This window comes from Simochromis diagramma, unplaced genomic scaffold, assembly GCF_900408965.1.
Source record: "Simochromis diagramma unplaced genomic scaffold, fSimDia1.1 OVJJ01000753.1, whole genome shotgun sequence".
In the NCBI taxonomy this organism is placed as follows: Eukaryota; Metazoa; Chordata; class Actinopteri; order Cichliformes; family Cichlidae; genus Simochromis; species Simochromis diagramma.
Window position 1 is genome coordinate 10,641,673 of NW_024387523.1, and position 16,825 is coordinate 10,658,497.

The 16,825-nt window shown below is 41.8% G+C and overlaps 1 protein-coding gene across 3 annotated transcripts in view; it reads left to right on the plus strand.

The window, feature by feature from the left end:
* Positions 1-8,283: 8,283 nt before the first annotated feature.
* The window catches only part of ripor2 (RHO family interacting cell polarization regulator 2), a 67,706-nt gene continuing 59,164 nt past the window's right edge, over positions 8,284-16,825 (plus strand). The window contains exon 1 of one of the 3 annotated variants that reach the window (XM_040020154.1): positions 8,284-8,519. In XM_040020154.1, the coding sequence (XP_039876088.1) occupies positions 8,459-8,519 (61 nt within the window). In that variant the 5' untranslated portion in view covers positions 8,284-8,458. Of the gene's footprint in view, positions 8,520-10,128; positions 10,383-15,542; position 16,825 lie in introns of those variants that run through there. The other 2 variants (XM_040020157.1, XM_040020153.1) reach the window with 2 other exon arrangements.

Here is a 16,825-nt window from a genome sequence, read left to right on the forward strand (position 1 = left end):
CAACAGGCAGCTGGAAGAAATAATGTTCTCCCTGGTGGTTAAGAACTGCTGTCTCACAACAAGAGGTTATTGTTCATGAAGCCTTTTTGTTATGTTCGTGCAGCTGAACCACAGTTATAATGAATATGCAGATCATGATAATGAAGCTTTTAACTCTGTCACATTAGAAGTTGTTGTTTTTTTAGTCTCCCTTACATCTCGGAATTGATGGTAGTTGATTGCATTTAATTGTAGATGGCGATTGTTTACACATTTTTTTTACACAAAATGTTCTGGTACCACTTCCTTTGTTTTTGAGGGGTAGTTGTTCACTGGAGACGGAGTAGTGGGTACTAATGTCGCTGTTCACTGGTGGCTTTAAGTACTTATGAACACTTGTGGGATGACAGTGAATCAGACCTAGTCAGGAGTAAGAAATCTATGGACTGGTGATTTATACATGCACAGGTTCCTTCTTCAATTTCAATTCAATTCAGTTCAATTCAATTTTATTTATATAGCGCCAAATCACAACAAAAGTCGCCTCAAGGCGCTTTATATAAATCTATCTTTAAACCTCGATTCCATATAATGCACAATAATCCCATCTGGAATTCTCTGTCTTTCTAACACAAAAAGATAACTTATCACTTGTCAGTGTGATTAAATAAATAAACCTCTTGCTCATAAAGGAAGCAGAACATTGGGGGTGGCTGTAGCTCAGGAGGTAGAGCAGGTCATTTACTGATTGGAAGGTTGGTGGTTTGATCCCTGCCTGCTTCTGTCTGTCAAAGTGTCCTTGGGCAAGACACCGAACCGATGCAGCCATCAGTGTCAGACAGAGCGCAGTCAGAAATCCTTGTGTAAACGCTGTATGAAGCGCTTTTTGTCCTCAGATATAGTAGAAAAGTGTTATACAAGAACCAGTTTATTTTTTTGTTTTGTTTTTTTCCCTTTCACTGAACTGTTTCTAGTACTGAGCAGTAGGGGGCCTCCACAGTTAGATAATACGCATGCTTCCCTTTAGCTCACCACAAACATACAGTAGGCCCATGCTGTATGTTCCTATCTTGAGCTTAGAAGGAAGTGAAGCAACATAAAGGCTGCACCTCTTCTCCATTCAGCAGTGTGTTTCTATTGTCAAGGTTAAAATGCATTGTTCCCCTTTTCTGCCACTGCGCTGAGGTCAACAACGCATCAGCTGTTTGATTTTATGAGTATTGCAGAAGCTGGAAAAATTACTTTCCTCTGATGATGACACACACGCACATGCACACACACTGTGGCTAGTTTATCTGTCAGGCTGTAATTTGTTTTCCTCTAAATGGGCCTGAAGTCATGATGAAGATGATTAAAATAAACCACTTAAGCAGATTGTGTTATTCTGTGACCTGACTCATTCGTGCACTTTCCTCCTTCATTCTGTTGTTGCCACCTCCCCATTTTGCCCCTCTCTGTCCCTCACCTGTGCCCTGCTTGCATTTACTTTATTGCTTCCTTTCCTCCCATCCTCCCTCCTTTCACCATCCTCATGCCCTGCGACCTCCCTCCCTCTCTTCCAGTTTTCCCCCTTCCTCCCTCCAGATATTCAACCCCCACTCCTCACCACTCCCCGCTCTCTTCTCTCCAATCAGATACATAATGGTGCTCACTCTCTAAAAAATCTTCCCACTCCATAGCAACGCGCCTCCTCACCACTGTAACTCTGCTGCTACTGATGCGGGAAGGCAGTGTGATGCAAACTACATCAGAGGGGATTACATATTGCCTCGGCTCATTTTTCCAGCTGTAGCTAGACGTGATTCTCTCTCTTTCACTGCTTGCTCATATTTTATCCCAGTTTTCCTCTTTTTCTCCTCCTGTCACGCTTGTTTTTTCCCCTCTTTCTTCTTTCTTTCCCTCTCATCCATACATTTCCCTGCACTCTGCGCTATCTTTGCAGGAAAATAATTATTTCTACAGGTTACCAGGGAGCGTGTAAATGGAGTCATGTTGGCCCTCTCTCTGTAATTTCACACAATAAAGTCAACAAGCTGGGCTGCTGCGTGGGCTGCTCGTGAACACAGAGAAAGAGTTATAGAAAGAAAGAGAGAGTGAGGGACAGAGGGAGCAAAGAACAAAGTAAAATGTGTTTCCTAAAGAAGAAAATGTACAGGCAACACAGGCGCTCACATGAAGATTGTGTCCTATGCAATATAGTTCAGTATTTTGAGTTCTTGATAATGACGCCTGTAAGCTTAGACATGCAATGAGGCTACTGTTAACATGCAAGTTTTTGTCATCTATAAATCTTAAAAAAAAAAACAGTAAAATGCATAAACTGTACTTAAAGGATGGACATAGATTCCGGGTAGAAAAAGTGAGACTTGTATTCTTTCTATTAGCCAGCAGGGGGCACCTTAACTGACTGTCTACAGGAAAACAACCCTGAGCTTGTTTGCTGTGTTATCTCACAAAATTGTTGCTTATGAGTTCATAGGCTGAACTGCTACTTTCAGGCAATATTGAACACCAGTTTTTGTTTGGCTAATGGTGATTGCTAGGCAAAATGATGACATCATAACCTCCATGGGCCTAAGATGTACCTTTGTGCCAAACTTGTTCCTTCTATTCATGATTGTCTGGGAAGAGTTTGCAGACAAAGAAACAAACACACAGATAGAGATTAGAGACACATTGTAGTAAGAATAATTCATCCACCTGGAGGCTGGAGATGAGAGCAAGCCCACATTGACTGAAAGGTGTCCTGACAAAGGCTGCTGGAGCTCATTTATGTTTGCTAGGCCTTATCTCTAACTACGTAGTGTCACTGAGCTGACATCTGTTCACTGTTTGTGCTGTTGGATATTCTCTGACTATTATCGTGGCTTGTTGTTTGATTCAGACCATCCAAGAAGGTTGTGCTTCAGTTCTACTGAGTGAAATTCTAGTATTTCTTTAATCAGTTACTTAGTAACTGATTAAACCACTGAATTGTCAAAATGCTGCATTGAATGTATGACAGTCATGGTGACAATGTATCATCAAGAAGAATAAGCCCCCAGTCGCAAAGGCCTAGAGACCAGTTTCATCGATTTTATCCAGCAACAGCCAAAAAACCTCCTTGACTGCCAACCAGTCAGGGAATACATGAATATATATTTTATATCAGGTACAAAATGGCAAACAGCTATTAAGTAACATGCGCGACATGAAGTCACACGAGACACGAGAAGCCTTGATTCTGGATCAACTCATCCCCAAGTGGCCATTCAAGGAACTGCAGATGGCTTTAACTTTGCGTCCTCCAGAAGGTGCCCCTTGGTATAAATACACCAACCTGTAAAAGTATTGAGTACAGCCACAGCTCAGGGTGAAGCTCAGCAAACACTCACTGCTGAGTGAGTAATATCAGCCAGTTCTCCAGGGCGTTGCACTCTGACCTCACTCTATAATGGAAAGAGCAAATCGATCAAATATCCTGTTGTTGCTGCTGCTGCTGTTATTATTGTTCTTGTTGTCATTCAGAAGAAGTGAGAGAAAAGTTCACACTGACCTCGCCCTCTGCTTGTTGGACTCTTTTTGTTCCTGATGACTCACAAGGTATCATGTTTGGAAAAAATAGACAATGAAGCGACTTTATGGTTCAAAAATGTAATATCATGAATGTTCCGTTACAATAAAGAGATGTTGTCGTATCTTTCCACACATGCTTCGATTTTGATATTCAGGTGCGGCAAATAACCTTGTAGGAGTCACTTGCTGCATTAAAGAACTTCTTCTTTTCAGAGTTGATCAATGAGTAAACACACCACACACAGCAAACCGCCTCCTACCATCTTATTATTTCTGCCTTTTCACTGAGACATGAATGAGAGGTTCTCACAAAAAAGCATCGGTCTGAGTAGTCAAACTTTGAGCCAGCTGAAGCATCTCAAGGCCAAAAACAGGAAGAGCTGGCATCCTCGTGAGCTCACGGTTCCCACGTCACCGGGCTTGGACGGCGCTGACAGTTTCTTCTTTGTGCTTCTCGGTGGAACTGCCGGGTTTCATGGTGGTCAGGATGTGGTGCTATTGAGTGTCCATTCCCCTCAGAAGGATGCCAGACTAACATCATTGTGTGTGTGTTCTTGCTTGCAAGAGACCGAGATGCCAGCGTTACTTAAACACATGCTGGCTTCAATAATGAGAAGCAACATTCAAATGCTGATGAACCGGAAAGAAGGCATCGGTGTGACTCTGTATTGCTGTGGGAGAGTCTCCTTCTTTCTTTTCCTTAAAAAAAAAAACAAATACAAAAAATGTGAAAAACCTAAAGTTATTGCAAATTAAAACTCATATGTGCAAACTGATATTTAATTTTCTTTTCTTTTTTTTAATATGTCAGAAGGTCAAACAACCACTTCAGTTTGAAATAGTTCAGGCTTTGCAGGGTTAAATGTACTTACTGTGAATAACAAAGCTGGGTTATACTTTTGGAGTCCCAGCCTAGCTGTGATCTCAGTGCTTCAGTGCCAAGAACACAGTTTGTTCAGATTAGTTTTGTTTACTTATATTTTGATCAAGCTGTGCTCACATTAGCTTTGGGAGTGTTGTTGCCGCATTCAGCGTTTTTTGTAGCCAGTGTGTGAAGAATTGTGTATTAATAATGATACCATATATATTTACAACCCTAACCTATGGACTAGCCCATGTGTGATGACTTTAGATTATCTGAAATCTGAATAATGTGACTTTACAGCTAACTCCTAAATTCAAGCGCCTCTCTTCCGCTCCTTTACAGTGCCCACGGTGAACACCTGAAGATTACAATCACATGATACCATTGTATATCTACTATATATAGGGCTTTGATCAGAGTACATCAGTCATAACATTACAACCACCCTCATAATCCTGTGTAAGTCTCATTTACCTCTAAGGCTGCTCTCATGTACTGATGCATCAGCGTCACAAGACCTTTGAAGCTGATCCATGGCATCACACAGCGAGATGTTAACATGAGATCCTGAGCTTTCTTGGGTGATGTCATATGCACATTGCCTGCCATTCTGCAATATTGGATGTGATACAATCATTTGTCTCAAGGGATAAATGTGTATTTGGTGGACATGTTAGCGTGATGGCAATACCTCAATAAGGGTGCTTTTAGTTTAGAAATGGAGTCCACTAAACACTAACGTCAACAAACACACAGATTCCAACACATAAAATAGAAGCTGATCTGGATGCACAAGGTATTAATACATGTGTATTCTTACTGGACTTCCAGCTGCTATCTCCAGGAGCTAGCCACTAATCAGCTTTAAATGGTAAATGGCCTGTATTTGTATAGCGCTTTACTAGTCCCTAAGGACCCCAAAGCACTTTACACATCCAGTCATCCACCCATTCACACACACATTCACACACTGGTGATGGTAAGCTACACTGTAGCCACAGCCGCCCTGGGGCGCACTGACAGAGGCGAGGCTGCCGGACACTGGCGCCACCGGGCCCTCTGACCACCGCCAGTAGGCAACGGGTGAAGTGTCTTGCCCAAGGACACAACGACCGAGACTGTCCAAGCCGGGGCTCGAACCGATTACAAGGTGAACTCCTAACTCTTGAGCCACGATCGCTTTATTAGATAAGCTAATCTTACCCAGTAAAAAGTCAGGTTTATCCACTGAAGTCCATCTGGTCTAACTGCAGTCAGACTGCTGGGCGCGGCATCCCCGAGTGCTTGCTCATATGATTGCTGGGTTTTTCTCTGTACGTATTATTGTAGGGTCTAACTTACAATGTAAAGCACCTTGAGGCGACTGCTGTTGTGATTTGGCGCTGTATAAATAAAGTTGGTATATTGGGGCTGATGTGTTTGAAAATGGCTTTCCAGTGCAGTGCAGGCAAGTTACAGCTTCCTCGTTCTGTGACTGCAGTACTATTTTCCAAATTTATGGGGAAAAAAATGGTTTTGTAGATTTTTTTCTTAAAAGTGTTCAGTGGCAGGTATCATTCTGGTGTCTGCATCAATGTCAAATGACAACCAGCATTATTAACAAATCATTCTACCTTCACTGTGTAATTCGTTTCCTTGGCTAAGTTTGATCCATTAATAACACATGAGAAGAATTGCAGGAAATATGTGAAATGTCTTTATATTTAACAGGTAAAAAAACAGTGCCAGGATCATATTGTTTTGTAAGTAGGTCATGCGTGGTTGCTGTTATTAGTCCACGATCATACTTCAGGGAGAAGGACAGATGTGAAGTCAAGGCAGATGTCATCATTCTGGAGTGACCTGATGCAAAGCTAGACTCTGGAAAAGCACGCTTTCATACACATATGCTCACACACACATGCAGAGATTTTTAGTCTGTTTTTAAAAGGCTTTCACGCGTGATGATGTGCTGTCATCACAGTTTCCAGCTCTGCCCCCGTTCCCCTGACCATCAGGGCAGAAAGGCTACAAGTGTAAAACTGTGACCGCTTCTGTCATCCTCTGATTTGGTATACACCCTGAGCCCACTTCCTAATTGTGACACTTTTTATTAGTGCTGTGGTTTGTGTTCATTCTGTACTCTGAGAAATGCAGCTGCAACAGGGAGCTAATGTTATTTTACACACTATTGCCCAACCTTCCTTCCACGTCCCCACCCTAGTTCTCAGAAATTGTGTTACCATATTTTCAACTTGTTTAATCTATAAATCTGTTTGGGGTTTTTCACCACTGACTTTTAAAATGTTTTATATTTACTGCATTTGTACGTTTTAACCACAGGACTAACACAACCAAAGGCCTCAAAAAGTGGATCTTATTACCGTGGGTAGCACGACCCATTTCGTTTGTCAGTGTCTTCTGTTTTCTCCACTTTTCGATTTTGAAAGTTGACTTCTCCTTTTTGAAGTCAGCAGGTGATGGCTGAAATGTAAACTAGAGGACACAGTGATGTACTGGGAGGCGTGGGAGAGGAAATTGTGGTTTTCAGAACTGTTGCCACCCTGTTACCCCGCCCTGTGGTAACTTTTTTCATTTAGCTTCTGAATCTCCCCAACAGGAAAATGTTTAATGATCTGTTTGAAGCTCGGGCATATCGAGTGTCAGAAATGTGCTAACACACTGAGTGGACTGATGACTGTAACACGTAAAATAAAAAGAAAAGGCGGGGCTATGTATACATGTGCTGGCTACATGATATCATGCTGCACTGTTTCACTGATCACTTTAAAAGGGATTGGGTTAGACTCCCTTTTACCACTGAATTGATCTGTCTGACTGTAATACAGTCACAGAGGTGTTGCCTGACGGTCTGTTAGCCAATCCCAGAAGATTTGTGACATACTGGCAGGCTACACCAAATGGTCACTTTATTAGGTACACCTTGCTAGTAGTATGTTGGCCGCCTTTTTCCCTCCAGAATTACCTTAATTCTTCATGGCACAGATTCAACATGAGGTTGGAAACATTCCTCAGAGATTTTGGTCCTTGTTGACATGATGACATCACGCAGTTGCTGCAGATTTCTTGGCTGCACATCCATGCTCGAATCTCCTGTTCCACCTCATCCCAATTGTGCTGTGTTGGATTGAGATCTGGAGACTGTGGAAGCCATTTCAGCACAGTGAACTCATTGTGATGTTCAGGAAACCAGTTTGAGATGATCTGAGCTTGTGACAGGCCACATTGTCCAGCTAGAAGATGGGAACATTGTGGTAATAAAGGGATGGACCTGGTCAGCAACAATACTAGGATACACTATAGTGTTTAAGCAGTGGTCAGTTGGTGCTGAGGGGCCCAAAATGTGCCAAGAAAATATCCCCCACTCCATTACACCACCAGCAGCCTGAGCTGTTGAAGCAAGGCAGGATGTATCTGTGCTTTCATGTTGTTTACACCCAAATTTTGACCCTATGTCACAGGAAAAACTGAGACTCATCAGACAAGGTCTTCTGTTATCCAATTTTGGTGAGTCTGTGTGAGCATTTGCACCTAGAGAACTGCCGCTTCCTGAATATGTTCTCTTTTTCAGACCACTCTCTGTACACCCTAGAAAACCCCACATAGATCAGCAGCATAAACGTGCACCGAGGACATCCTCGTAAATTAAGCACTCAGGGTCACAGAGACCAAATGAACAGACAGGGTTGAGGTCTGCTGATTCTTTTGACTGAGCGCTTCAGCCGCCTGTTATCTCTTCCCTCCAGGTGTACCCGGGAGCAGCAGGCCACAGCATGAGTACCGCCATCTCTGCGGTGCCAGCCGGCACTGCCGGCGTGCAGCGGCTGTATTGCGGCCATTGTCTGATGCCCTCCTTGCACTCTGACAGGCACAGAAAGGCAAAGAGTGAATGAGCAAGAGAAGAGGATCCAATTGTGAAGCGGAAAGAATGACAAAATACAATAGCGGCAGGGAGAGACAGGGAGAGAGAGCACAAAAATAGAAAGTGGTGACAGCACAAAAGGAGTAGCAGGCTTCACACTGTTAAGAAGGCATCGCTTTGGATTATCCTCTGGCACAATGCATCGCAGAGTCAAGACATACAACCACATTAAGATGAAAAGATATCGATATGCTTACAGTAGGTATCTACTAGTTGTTCTCTTGCAAAGTTACTTCTGTGTGTTTTCATTACCAGCCTCGGATGTTTTCTGCCATCTCACCGAGCTTTCCTGCACACTAAACCACGCAGCGCACTGACGCAATCACAGGCTGCAGGTTTGTCCCAGTGGAAGTCGGTTTATGTGGTTTCTCTTGAATAATGTGAGAGCGGATGATACTTGCAGGATTTCAAAACTCATTTGTTGTTTTAGAAGTTCATTCACTCACATGTTCTCCTGTTTGCAGGCTGATTCATGAAGGATGTAACTCAGTAGTCTGCACTGTTTACATTGTGTTTTATGCACGAGTCATTATATCCACTCTTAGATCCAAAATACGAGTTCTCCTCCTTGGATCTCTCAGATGATTACAACACTATGCCACTACCCTATGCTATAACATATAGATTTTCTCTATAGTTTGCATCCTTGTGGGTTTTAAAGAGCAGCTGTTATGGCCCGTGTACGTCTGCATGCATGAATATGTGCAGGCTTGGCGGCGGTTTGGTACATCATGGCTGTCTTCCCTTAGCCACATGAAGCCATAATGTGCAGGACACACACTAACTCACACACGTGCACCTCCAATGAGTCAGAAAGTGCCATGGCAAATTGGATTTGCCACGCAGTGCCCTCGTTATTGTTACCCGGGTAACCAGCCACCCATTCACAGTCATCCCATTTTTTTCATCTTTCTTATAGAGAGAGAGAAAAGGCCGAGGCCTGGCTAAAGAGAAAAGGAGAAGGAATGAGAGAGGTCTCCTTTCCCCCCCTTGTGTCTTCTTTTTCTCCTCCGCTCCTCATCCTGTCTGGCTCATGCTCACATTAGTCTGTGGGAATGATCAAACGTGAGTTGGCCTGAGGACACTTTTCCACCGTCCTCCAAAAATGATGTGATATTTTTTGCCTTCACCTCATTCCCACCACCTCAGATGAATACCCATCTGTCAGGGTGCAGCAGAGGAAGTCAGGCTGACATCAAGAACTTTTTGGAGGAAAGTTTTCCCATAAGTCTCCTCGTTAAACTGTTCAGTCCTGGAGCAGCACAAACTTTACTGCAAAATGCACTTTGTGTATGGCAGTTTGTGTAGTGTCAGCTTACTGTGGGTTGGGGGTATCTTCCTCTTTATTCACATTCTTAGTATTATTGCTTGTTTGTTTATTGCTTTAAGTCGTTATTGCATTATTGAAGAGCTTCTCAGTTAGTGTTATATCAGCAGTTGTTATGCACTGACACCAGATCACAGTTTGGAAATCTTTCACGAGAAAAGCCTGCAAGATGTTTTATCAGCAGCATGTTTGTTCCCTTTAAAATATAGTCTAAAAGAAGAGCTTTCTATAATTTATTTATCCCAATTAGAGCTGGTTAACATTTCTTTTAGAAAGTAATTTTTACACTAATAATAGCAATAATTTGCTAAATTACAGCAATTACAGCACAACTCACAGCCACATCAAGTGTGTTGTGGAAAAATTGTCAGAAGGGAACTTGTTGTGTAACAAGCATTGCTATTTTGCAAAATATCTGTCCTCAAAAATGCACAAAGGAATAGATGGAGTCAACATCAAGCAACGATGAGCTGGTCCTGATGTCCCTGAAACAGGAAAAAGAAGAAACTGAGATTCTGGGTTTATCTAATTCTCACTAGCAGAAAGCAGCAGGGAGAATTTCATGGTTTGATCCAGGAGTTGAAGCTGGATCATGACTGCTATCGTACATATTTCAGGACGTCAGTGAGGCAGTTTGAGCTCTCATTGGCAGAGTTGGGACCACATCTGAGGAGGAAAAGAAATCATTTCAGGGAGGCGATTGACCTGAGTCAGCATCTAACTGTGTGTCTGAGGTAAAATAGTATCATTTTACTATTTGTGTGTCACTGTATATTCAATACCTGTGCACGTTTTGAGCAACAAGCTGTCACATATAAATAATATAGTGATCTGATTGGTCAGATCTGTTTATGGTCATATGTGAGAATGAAAAATATTTTTGACTCATTAAATTTTCACTCAGATTTAACACATCTGGTGTGCAAAGGCCTTTTCTCTAGTGAGAAAAGTAACTCACAGAAGTAACTTTTTATTTAGCTGGCATGTTGGTTACATGTCCAGGCTTTAACTCATTGCATTTCCTTCATTACATAACCAGCAACAGGCTCGTCAGTTTCCCTCAGAGCAACAGCTAGAAGCTAGCCAAAACTGCTTCAGAGACACAGTCATTCTTGTATTTAACTATTACTGGATTCATTCGACTTGTATGCAGCCGTGTGGAATGTGAGTAACAGTAACAGACCAGTAACAGCTTTCTTGAACTGCAAAACAAACACGTTAAGCTTCTCGCTACAGAAAAAGTTGTTTGCGTATGTGGTGTACAGTGTTGGTCAAGTTACTTGAAAAAAGTAATCAGTAACTAATTACTGATTACTTCCCCAAAAAAGTAATCCCGTTACTTTACTGATTACTTATTTTCAAAAGTAATTAATTACTTAGTTTACTTAGTTACTTTTTATAAACACGATTTACAACCTGAATAGGTGATAAATTGATAGATCTTTCAGCCCAATTCTACTTTTTCTGCATAATCCATCATACAAAATGTAATCAAATGGAAAAGTCTCTTTTTAAAACTTGTTTTATTAGTTTTAACCTTTTAACTTTATGCATCAAGCAAAAATTTAATTATATGCAACATTCTCTGACTGGAAGAAATTTGTTTAATTTGTTAAAACCTATTTTCTGCACATTCCAGCACATAAAATAATTTTTTGTGTGTGTTTACACTCACTCTTTCAAATAAATGCAAGTAAAACACAGCAGAAAATAAATAAAGTCAAAGACTAGCGGTCCTTTTGCTCTATTTTCTCCTGTAAAGCAGGAGTAGGGTAGGCGGAGGTTTACCCTGGTGCAGGTGTGCTGCGGCGGTCAGTGGAAGAATCTGCGAGTTTCTCTGTGAATTTCCCATTACGTCGTTGCGCACTCGGTGCTTGCTTGGAAGTTTAGGGGTTTTTTTCGCTGTAAAAAGAAGTTTTCTTCCCACGCACAACGGACACTAATGTTTTTGTCACTTTTTATAGAATCAAACTTAAAGTAAGGTCAGTACTTCCACGCTTTAAACACTGCACGCTCATACTCTCTCCCGCACTCTATATTATCCATTGTTGATCTGCACACAGCTGTTGTCACAAACATTGCACTCGCTTACGTCACTGTCATAAGACATTCTCGCAAAAAAATCACGGTTTTAGTAACGCGGTATCGCAGCGTTCCTACGGGAAAGTAACAGTAATCTTATTACCATTTTTGCAATAGTAATCCCTTACTTTACTCGTTACTTGAAAAAAGTAATTGGATTACCCATCTCTGGTGGTGTATGCATCAATGGTCCTAACCAGGCTGAACAAAATACCAGAATCTCCAGAAGGAAAGTAAGACTGACCTAAATGCTAACTAAAGGTCTGCAATATAAAGGAAAAAATTTCAATAACAACACTGACTATTTTTGTGAGTATATATGTGTAAGGGGTAGGAATTAGTGCAGTGAATGTATAAGTGGACACTTTCTTTTTTTCTTGTTTTTAATTTATAACATTAATGTTATCATCTTTGCCAGAGAAGCATTTAAATGACTGAAACTGGTATAAAAAGACAAAAAAATGGCGTGCATCCATTAAATCCGTCAGTGCAAGCCTCTCAGTGGCCTTTTAAACTTGTGGCCACAGAGACCAGTCACAGCTTTTAATGCTAGCTCAGGGACGATAACAATATAGAAACACACACTCAGTGATGTGCTCTGTTGGAGTCTCCCCACCAGTCCATAAACGTTATTGGTGCAGTTTGTCTTTAATGCAAGAGCTCAGTTGTCAAGCGCCACAGAATTAGCATGGATGCTAAAGAGCTGCTGCTTTCATGCTAATAACTGATATTTTAAGCCGTGGTAACAGGCAACATACTGATGCATATTTTCAGGGCCAGCAGAGCGGCTGTGTAGGAGGCTGAAGCCGCCTATTCAGCCTCCTGGGATACTCATCATCTGGCTCGATTCAGATGCCAAAGAGCTCCATTGTTTGACCCCATTCAAACGGCACCATTGTACAGAGCCGGTCTGATTGTGCGACAGTTACAACTGTGTATGCGTGTTTTTGTGTTCACTTGTCTGTTTGTGTTTTGTTTTGGTGGTATTGTGTGTGTGTGTTCAGTTGTATCATATGTGTGTAAGAGTCATTTGTGCGTATGCGTGGTGTTGTGTATTTGCATTTCCCGAAGCAGGGGCTTTTTCTCTGGTGGTCAGAACAAATAGCCGGCCATTGAAATGCAGCAGGGCAAACGCTGACCCCATTTTCCGGCGCTGCAGGCCGGCAACAGTTCACGGTTACAGAAAGAGAGAGAAGAGAAGCTCCTGTATTTTCCGACATCTGCATGTACCATTTTTGCATTGAATAAAGTGAGCCTCGGTTTAAGGGAACAACAACAACAACAATGTTTTGCACATAATGATGACACAGTCAACAGCAGAACCAGCTCGTTATAGGAGTGCACAGATGGGAGTGGGATGAGTCTGCATAAGACAGTGGGCTTTGCTTTGCATGTGTCACTGTGTTTTCTGTTTACTTGCCTGCCTGACCAGTGACTCTAGCTCCCTGCGACACAGAGCAGCGAGTCAAAATGTCACTGCTGTTAGCCGTGAAGCAGCAGTCTGGTTGGCGAGCATTAATTATGATCCGTCACTTAGTCCGACACTCGAGTTTAACTTGCAGGGAGACAGTGTGGTTCTTGTCGTGTTAATCAAAGAGAAAGATCTTTGCAGGGCTGCGTGATTACAAGACAGCATTCAGAAGAAGAAGCCTTTCAGATTGCTCTCATGCACAGTTTTCATCAACATACAGTTACTTAAAATTTTTACTGATCATTTTATTTGTTTGCCGTTTCTCTGAGCATTGCACACTCTGACCTTGGGTGAATTTGCAGGGAAGACTGTGGCACCTGAATGTTGCAGACCTACAAACTATGAAAACATCCACTTTTAAAGAGGTGCTGATATTTACTGGTGCTCAACCTGGATGCTTCCTTACGTCTTAATTCCTATGGAAGCAGCTGACTGCTCTGCATGGAAACGTGGACCCTCAATAAATATAAAGCAATAATTCTGAGTAAAATACAACTAAAATATATCAAATCAAAGGCTTATTTATTCAAATAATTAATTGTAAAGGAAAACATGCTTGGTATGAACTGAATGTATACTACGTAAAATTCATTTGACATTTAATTTACATTGTATTTACTTAATACAATTACATGGAAAATTTAATGTAATTGAATTGGTTAAAATCAGAATTTGGGGCCAGATTTCTTTGTTTCTTTTTTTGAATGACTTCATCTTTGGGTTTTGAGTTGCAGCGGCCAGTTTTAGCCATCTTCACAGATTCTGTGTTGCTTCAGATTGGCAGATAAGATTTGAACACATCTCTAACAAACACGACCGAAGACACATTCTGTTCCTCTTATCGACCTCACACAAACAGGAAATACTCTCATAAAGTGAGCCTTTCTCTCAACCCAAAGACGTTCTTAAAACAACTCTTTGGTCTCAGCATTCTTTGCGCGTCCTTTTGCGATGTGTCCGGATTGTCTGGGCTTGCCCCAGTGAAAATGAGTTTATTCCCTCAAGCTTTGGCCTTGAAGGGAGCCAGCGGCTGGGGAGAGGAAGTCTGAAGGAAAAGTGATAATGAACTGACTAGAGGCCTACTTTCTATTTTGGTTTGAAATTGGTTTGTCTAAATGGGGTGAGTCAGAGAAACTGCTTTCTGGCAGATGTAGGCACAGAGTGAGAAAGAGGAAGAAAGTTCTGTCTGCCTGCTTTTAAAAAAACAAACCGTTTCCATCTAAGAATAAATTAAAGGTCAAAAAGACACAAAGCGCTGCATGTTAGCAGTAATTTAGGAGTGGACATGAAATGCTTGAAAGAGGCTGGTAAAGGGCCTCCTGGGGATGGACCAAAGCTTTTTAAAAAGCTGGAAAACTACTTCAGACTTATAAAGTGCGCTAGAGAGTTTGTCATTATGCAACACAACATGACAGGACTCCAAAAATATATCCAAGCCGTTCTACATGCTTTTGTTTTTCTCTAAAACAGCACAACACATGAGTTCAGTGCCAGCCTGTGCTGTTTAACCCCCTTTATTTCTATTTAGGTCAAGCTGCTAAACATTAGACTACCTGACAAGATTTCTTACAGTTTTAAAGACTTATTTACCTTAATTCCTCCAGGCACATGGCATAAAAACTATTCAGTAACAAGGACTCAAACGCCAAATGCAGGTGACAAACATTAGTGAGAGTAAAGCACCAATCTGGTTTGGAGAAAACCTCACTGAGGATCCACAGCAGCTCCTGAGCTTGATACCTTTGAGAGAAGGTGACAACTGCAGTTAAAGTAGGGAATGAGAATAAACGGGTGTGTGGGGCGAGTGATTATATATGTATGACCAGTAGGGTAGTGGGGTCTGGTCCAGCTCCTGAAATTCTGATAAATTCAAAATAAATACACTTGTGAGTAATTTATATCTATTTAAATTCCTGTACATGAAGCTTTGTTAATCTCTTTAAATGATTTGTCTCTTGCATTCTTAATTACTTAAAGGTATTATATACTGATACCTGCAGACTGAGGATGTCCAGTTGAGGTCAGATGCTCATTTTGGGGTTTTGGGCTTTTAGTGATTTCTTCTGCTTATGCCAGAAGTTGGTTGATGGTCACCATAAGCATTTATCTTATATTTCTACTGTATTTCTCATCTGCTGTTTTTGCTATTTGTTTTTAATTGTTTTTTTGTATTATAATGTTTCTAACCAATTAAACACTGTAGACTCTAATTTACAATGAGCATTACATTTGTTTCTGTTTTCTTATAGAAAGACATTAAAACCTTGGCAGTCAGCAAGATTTATCAGATTGTCGTGTATTCAGGTGAAATGAAAAAAATATTCATTTATAAAGGACAAAGAGCTGGAGGCGACATCTCTTTACTCACACGCGCGAACACCCTGTCTATAAATGCATGATTATATGGAACAGATGACAGAGACCAGAATTAATATCCAGTCCAAAGATAAATTGCTCACTTTTTAGATGCATCACTCAAGTCAAGCATTGCTTCTAAAGAGAAATCTTGTACTAAACAATTGTTAACTGTACTAAAAGTTGACTGAATACTTTAACGCTGAGAATGAAAGAATCCGGAGGCTTTACGCTGTTTTAAAGCATATTTGTAAAGGCCAGAAATCTCTGTTTGCGCTTCCTAAACACAGATTTCAAGTGTGTGACTCAGTGTAGTCTTGAGCAAAAGACTGAAATGTAAAAACTACTATTCTGCGAGAGGTTCTCCCACTCTGTCTGAATCTAAATCTGTCTCTTTCAGAGCAGGTGAGTGTGCTTATTTGCTGCATGAGCAGCTCTGTGGAGGCTTTCAGCAACAGCAGATGACAACAGACTTTACTGGCTCTGCCAAGGCCTCCTCACAGCGGGCCACAAAAAAGAAAAAAAAAATAGAGGGAGCGATCAGTGTGGTCCCATGATTCCTAGTGAGCTGTGAAGGAATGACAAGCAGAGCCAGCTTCATGTCTCACACACCATGTCAAACACAAACACACACACACACAGGGTGTGTTTTCACACCCTCTTTGCATGTCCTTGCTGGCTTAAAATAAAGAATCTAATTATTCTGGTTAAATCACCAGGCGCTTGAGCTGACTCATTGTGGAGAGCCATAATGTGCATATGGACACACACGCACACATGAAGAAACACATGTACACACTACTGATCCTCCCCATGCTGTACGCTCGCACACATGCGCACAGTTACTCATACAAGTGCTCTCCAACCGGCACGCTCTCACTTCAGCCTTGCACAGGATGTTATGAAATCAGCACTGTTGCTGAAACTTGGTGAAGGTCGCTGGGAGTCCTCGCTCTCACCCACACACACACACTTCACCTGGCACTTACGCACTCGTTCTCGTGTGGAGAGCTGAAGCTCAGCTCAGTCCCTGTCCCCTCCTGCTTGTGCGAGGAGCCTGCCGGCGATCGGACTGTCGCCTGTAGCGAAGAGGCCGTCGATTCAATTTTTACAGCCCAGTCGCTCTCTCTCTCTGAGGCTGAAGGAAGACAAGAGGGAGAGAAGAAGAGAAAGAAGAGGAGGAATAGTGATGGCCGTGACCGACATTGCAGAGGACGACCTGGATGAGATGATGCGCGAAGAAGCGGAGGACGTCTTCTACGAGGACGG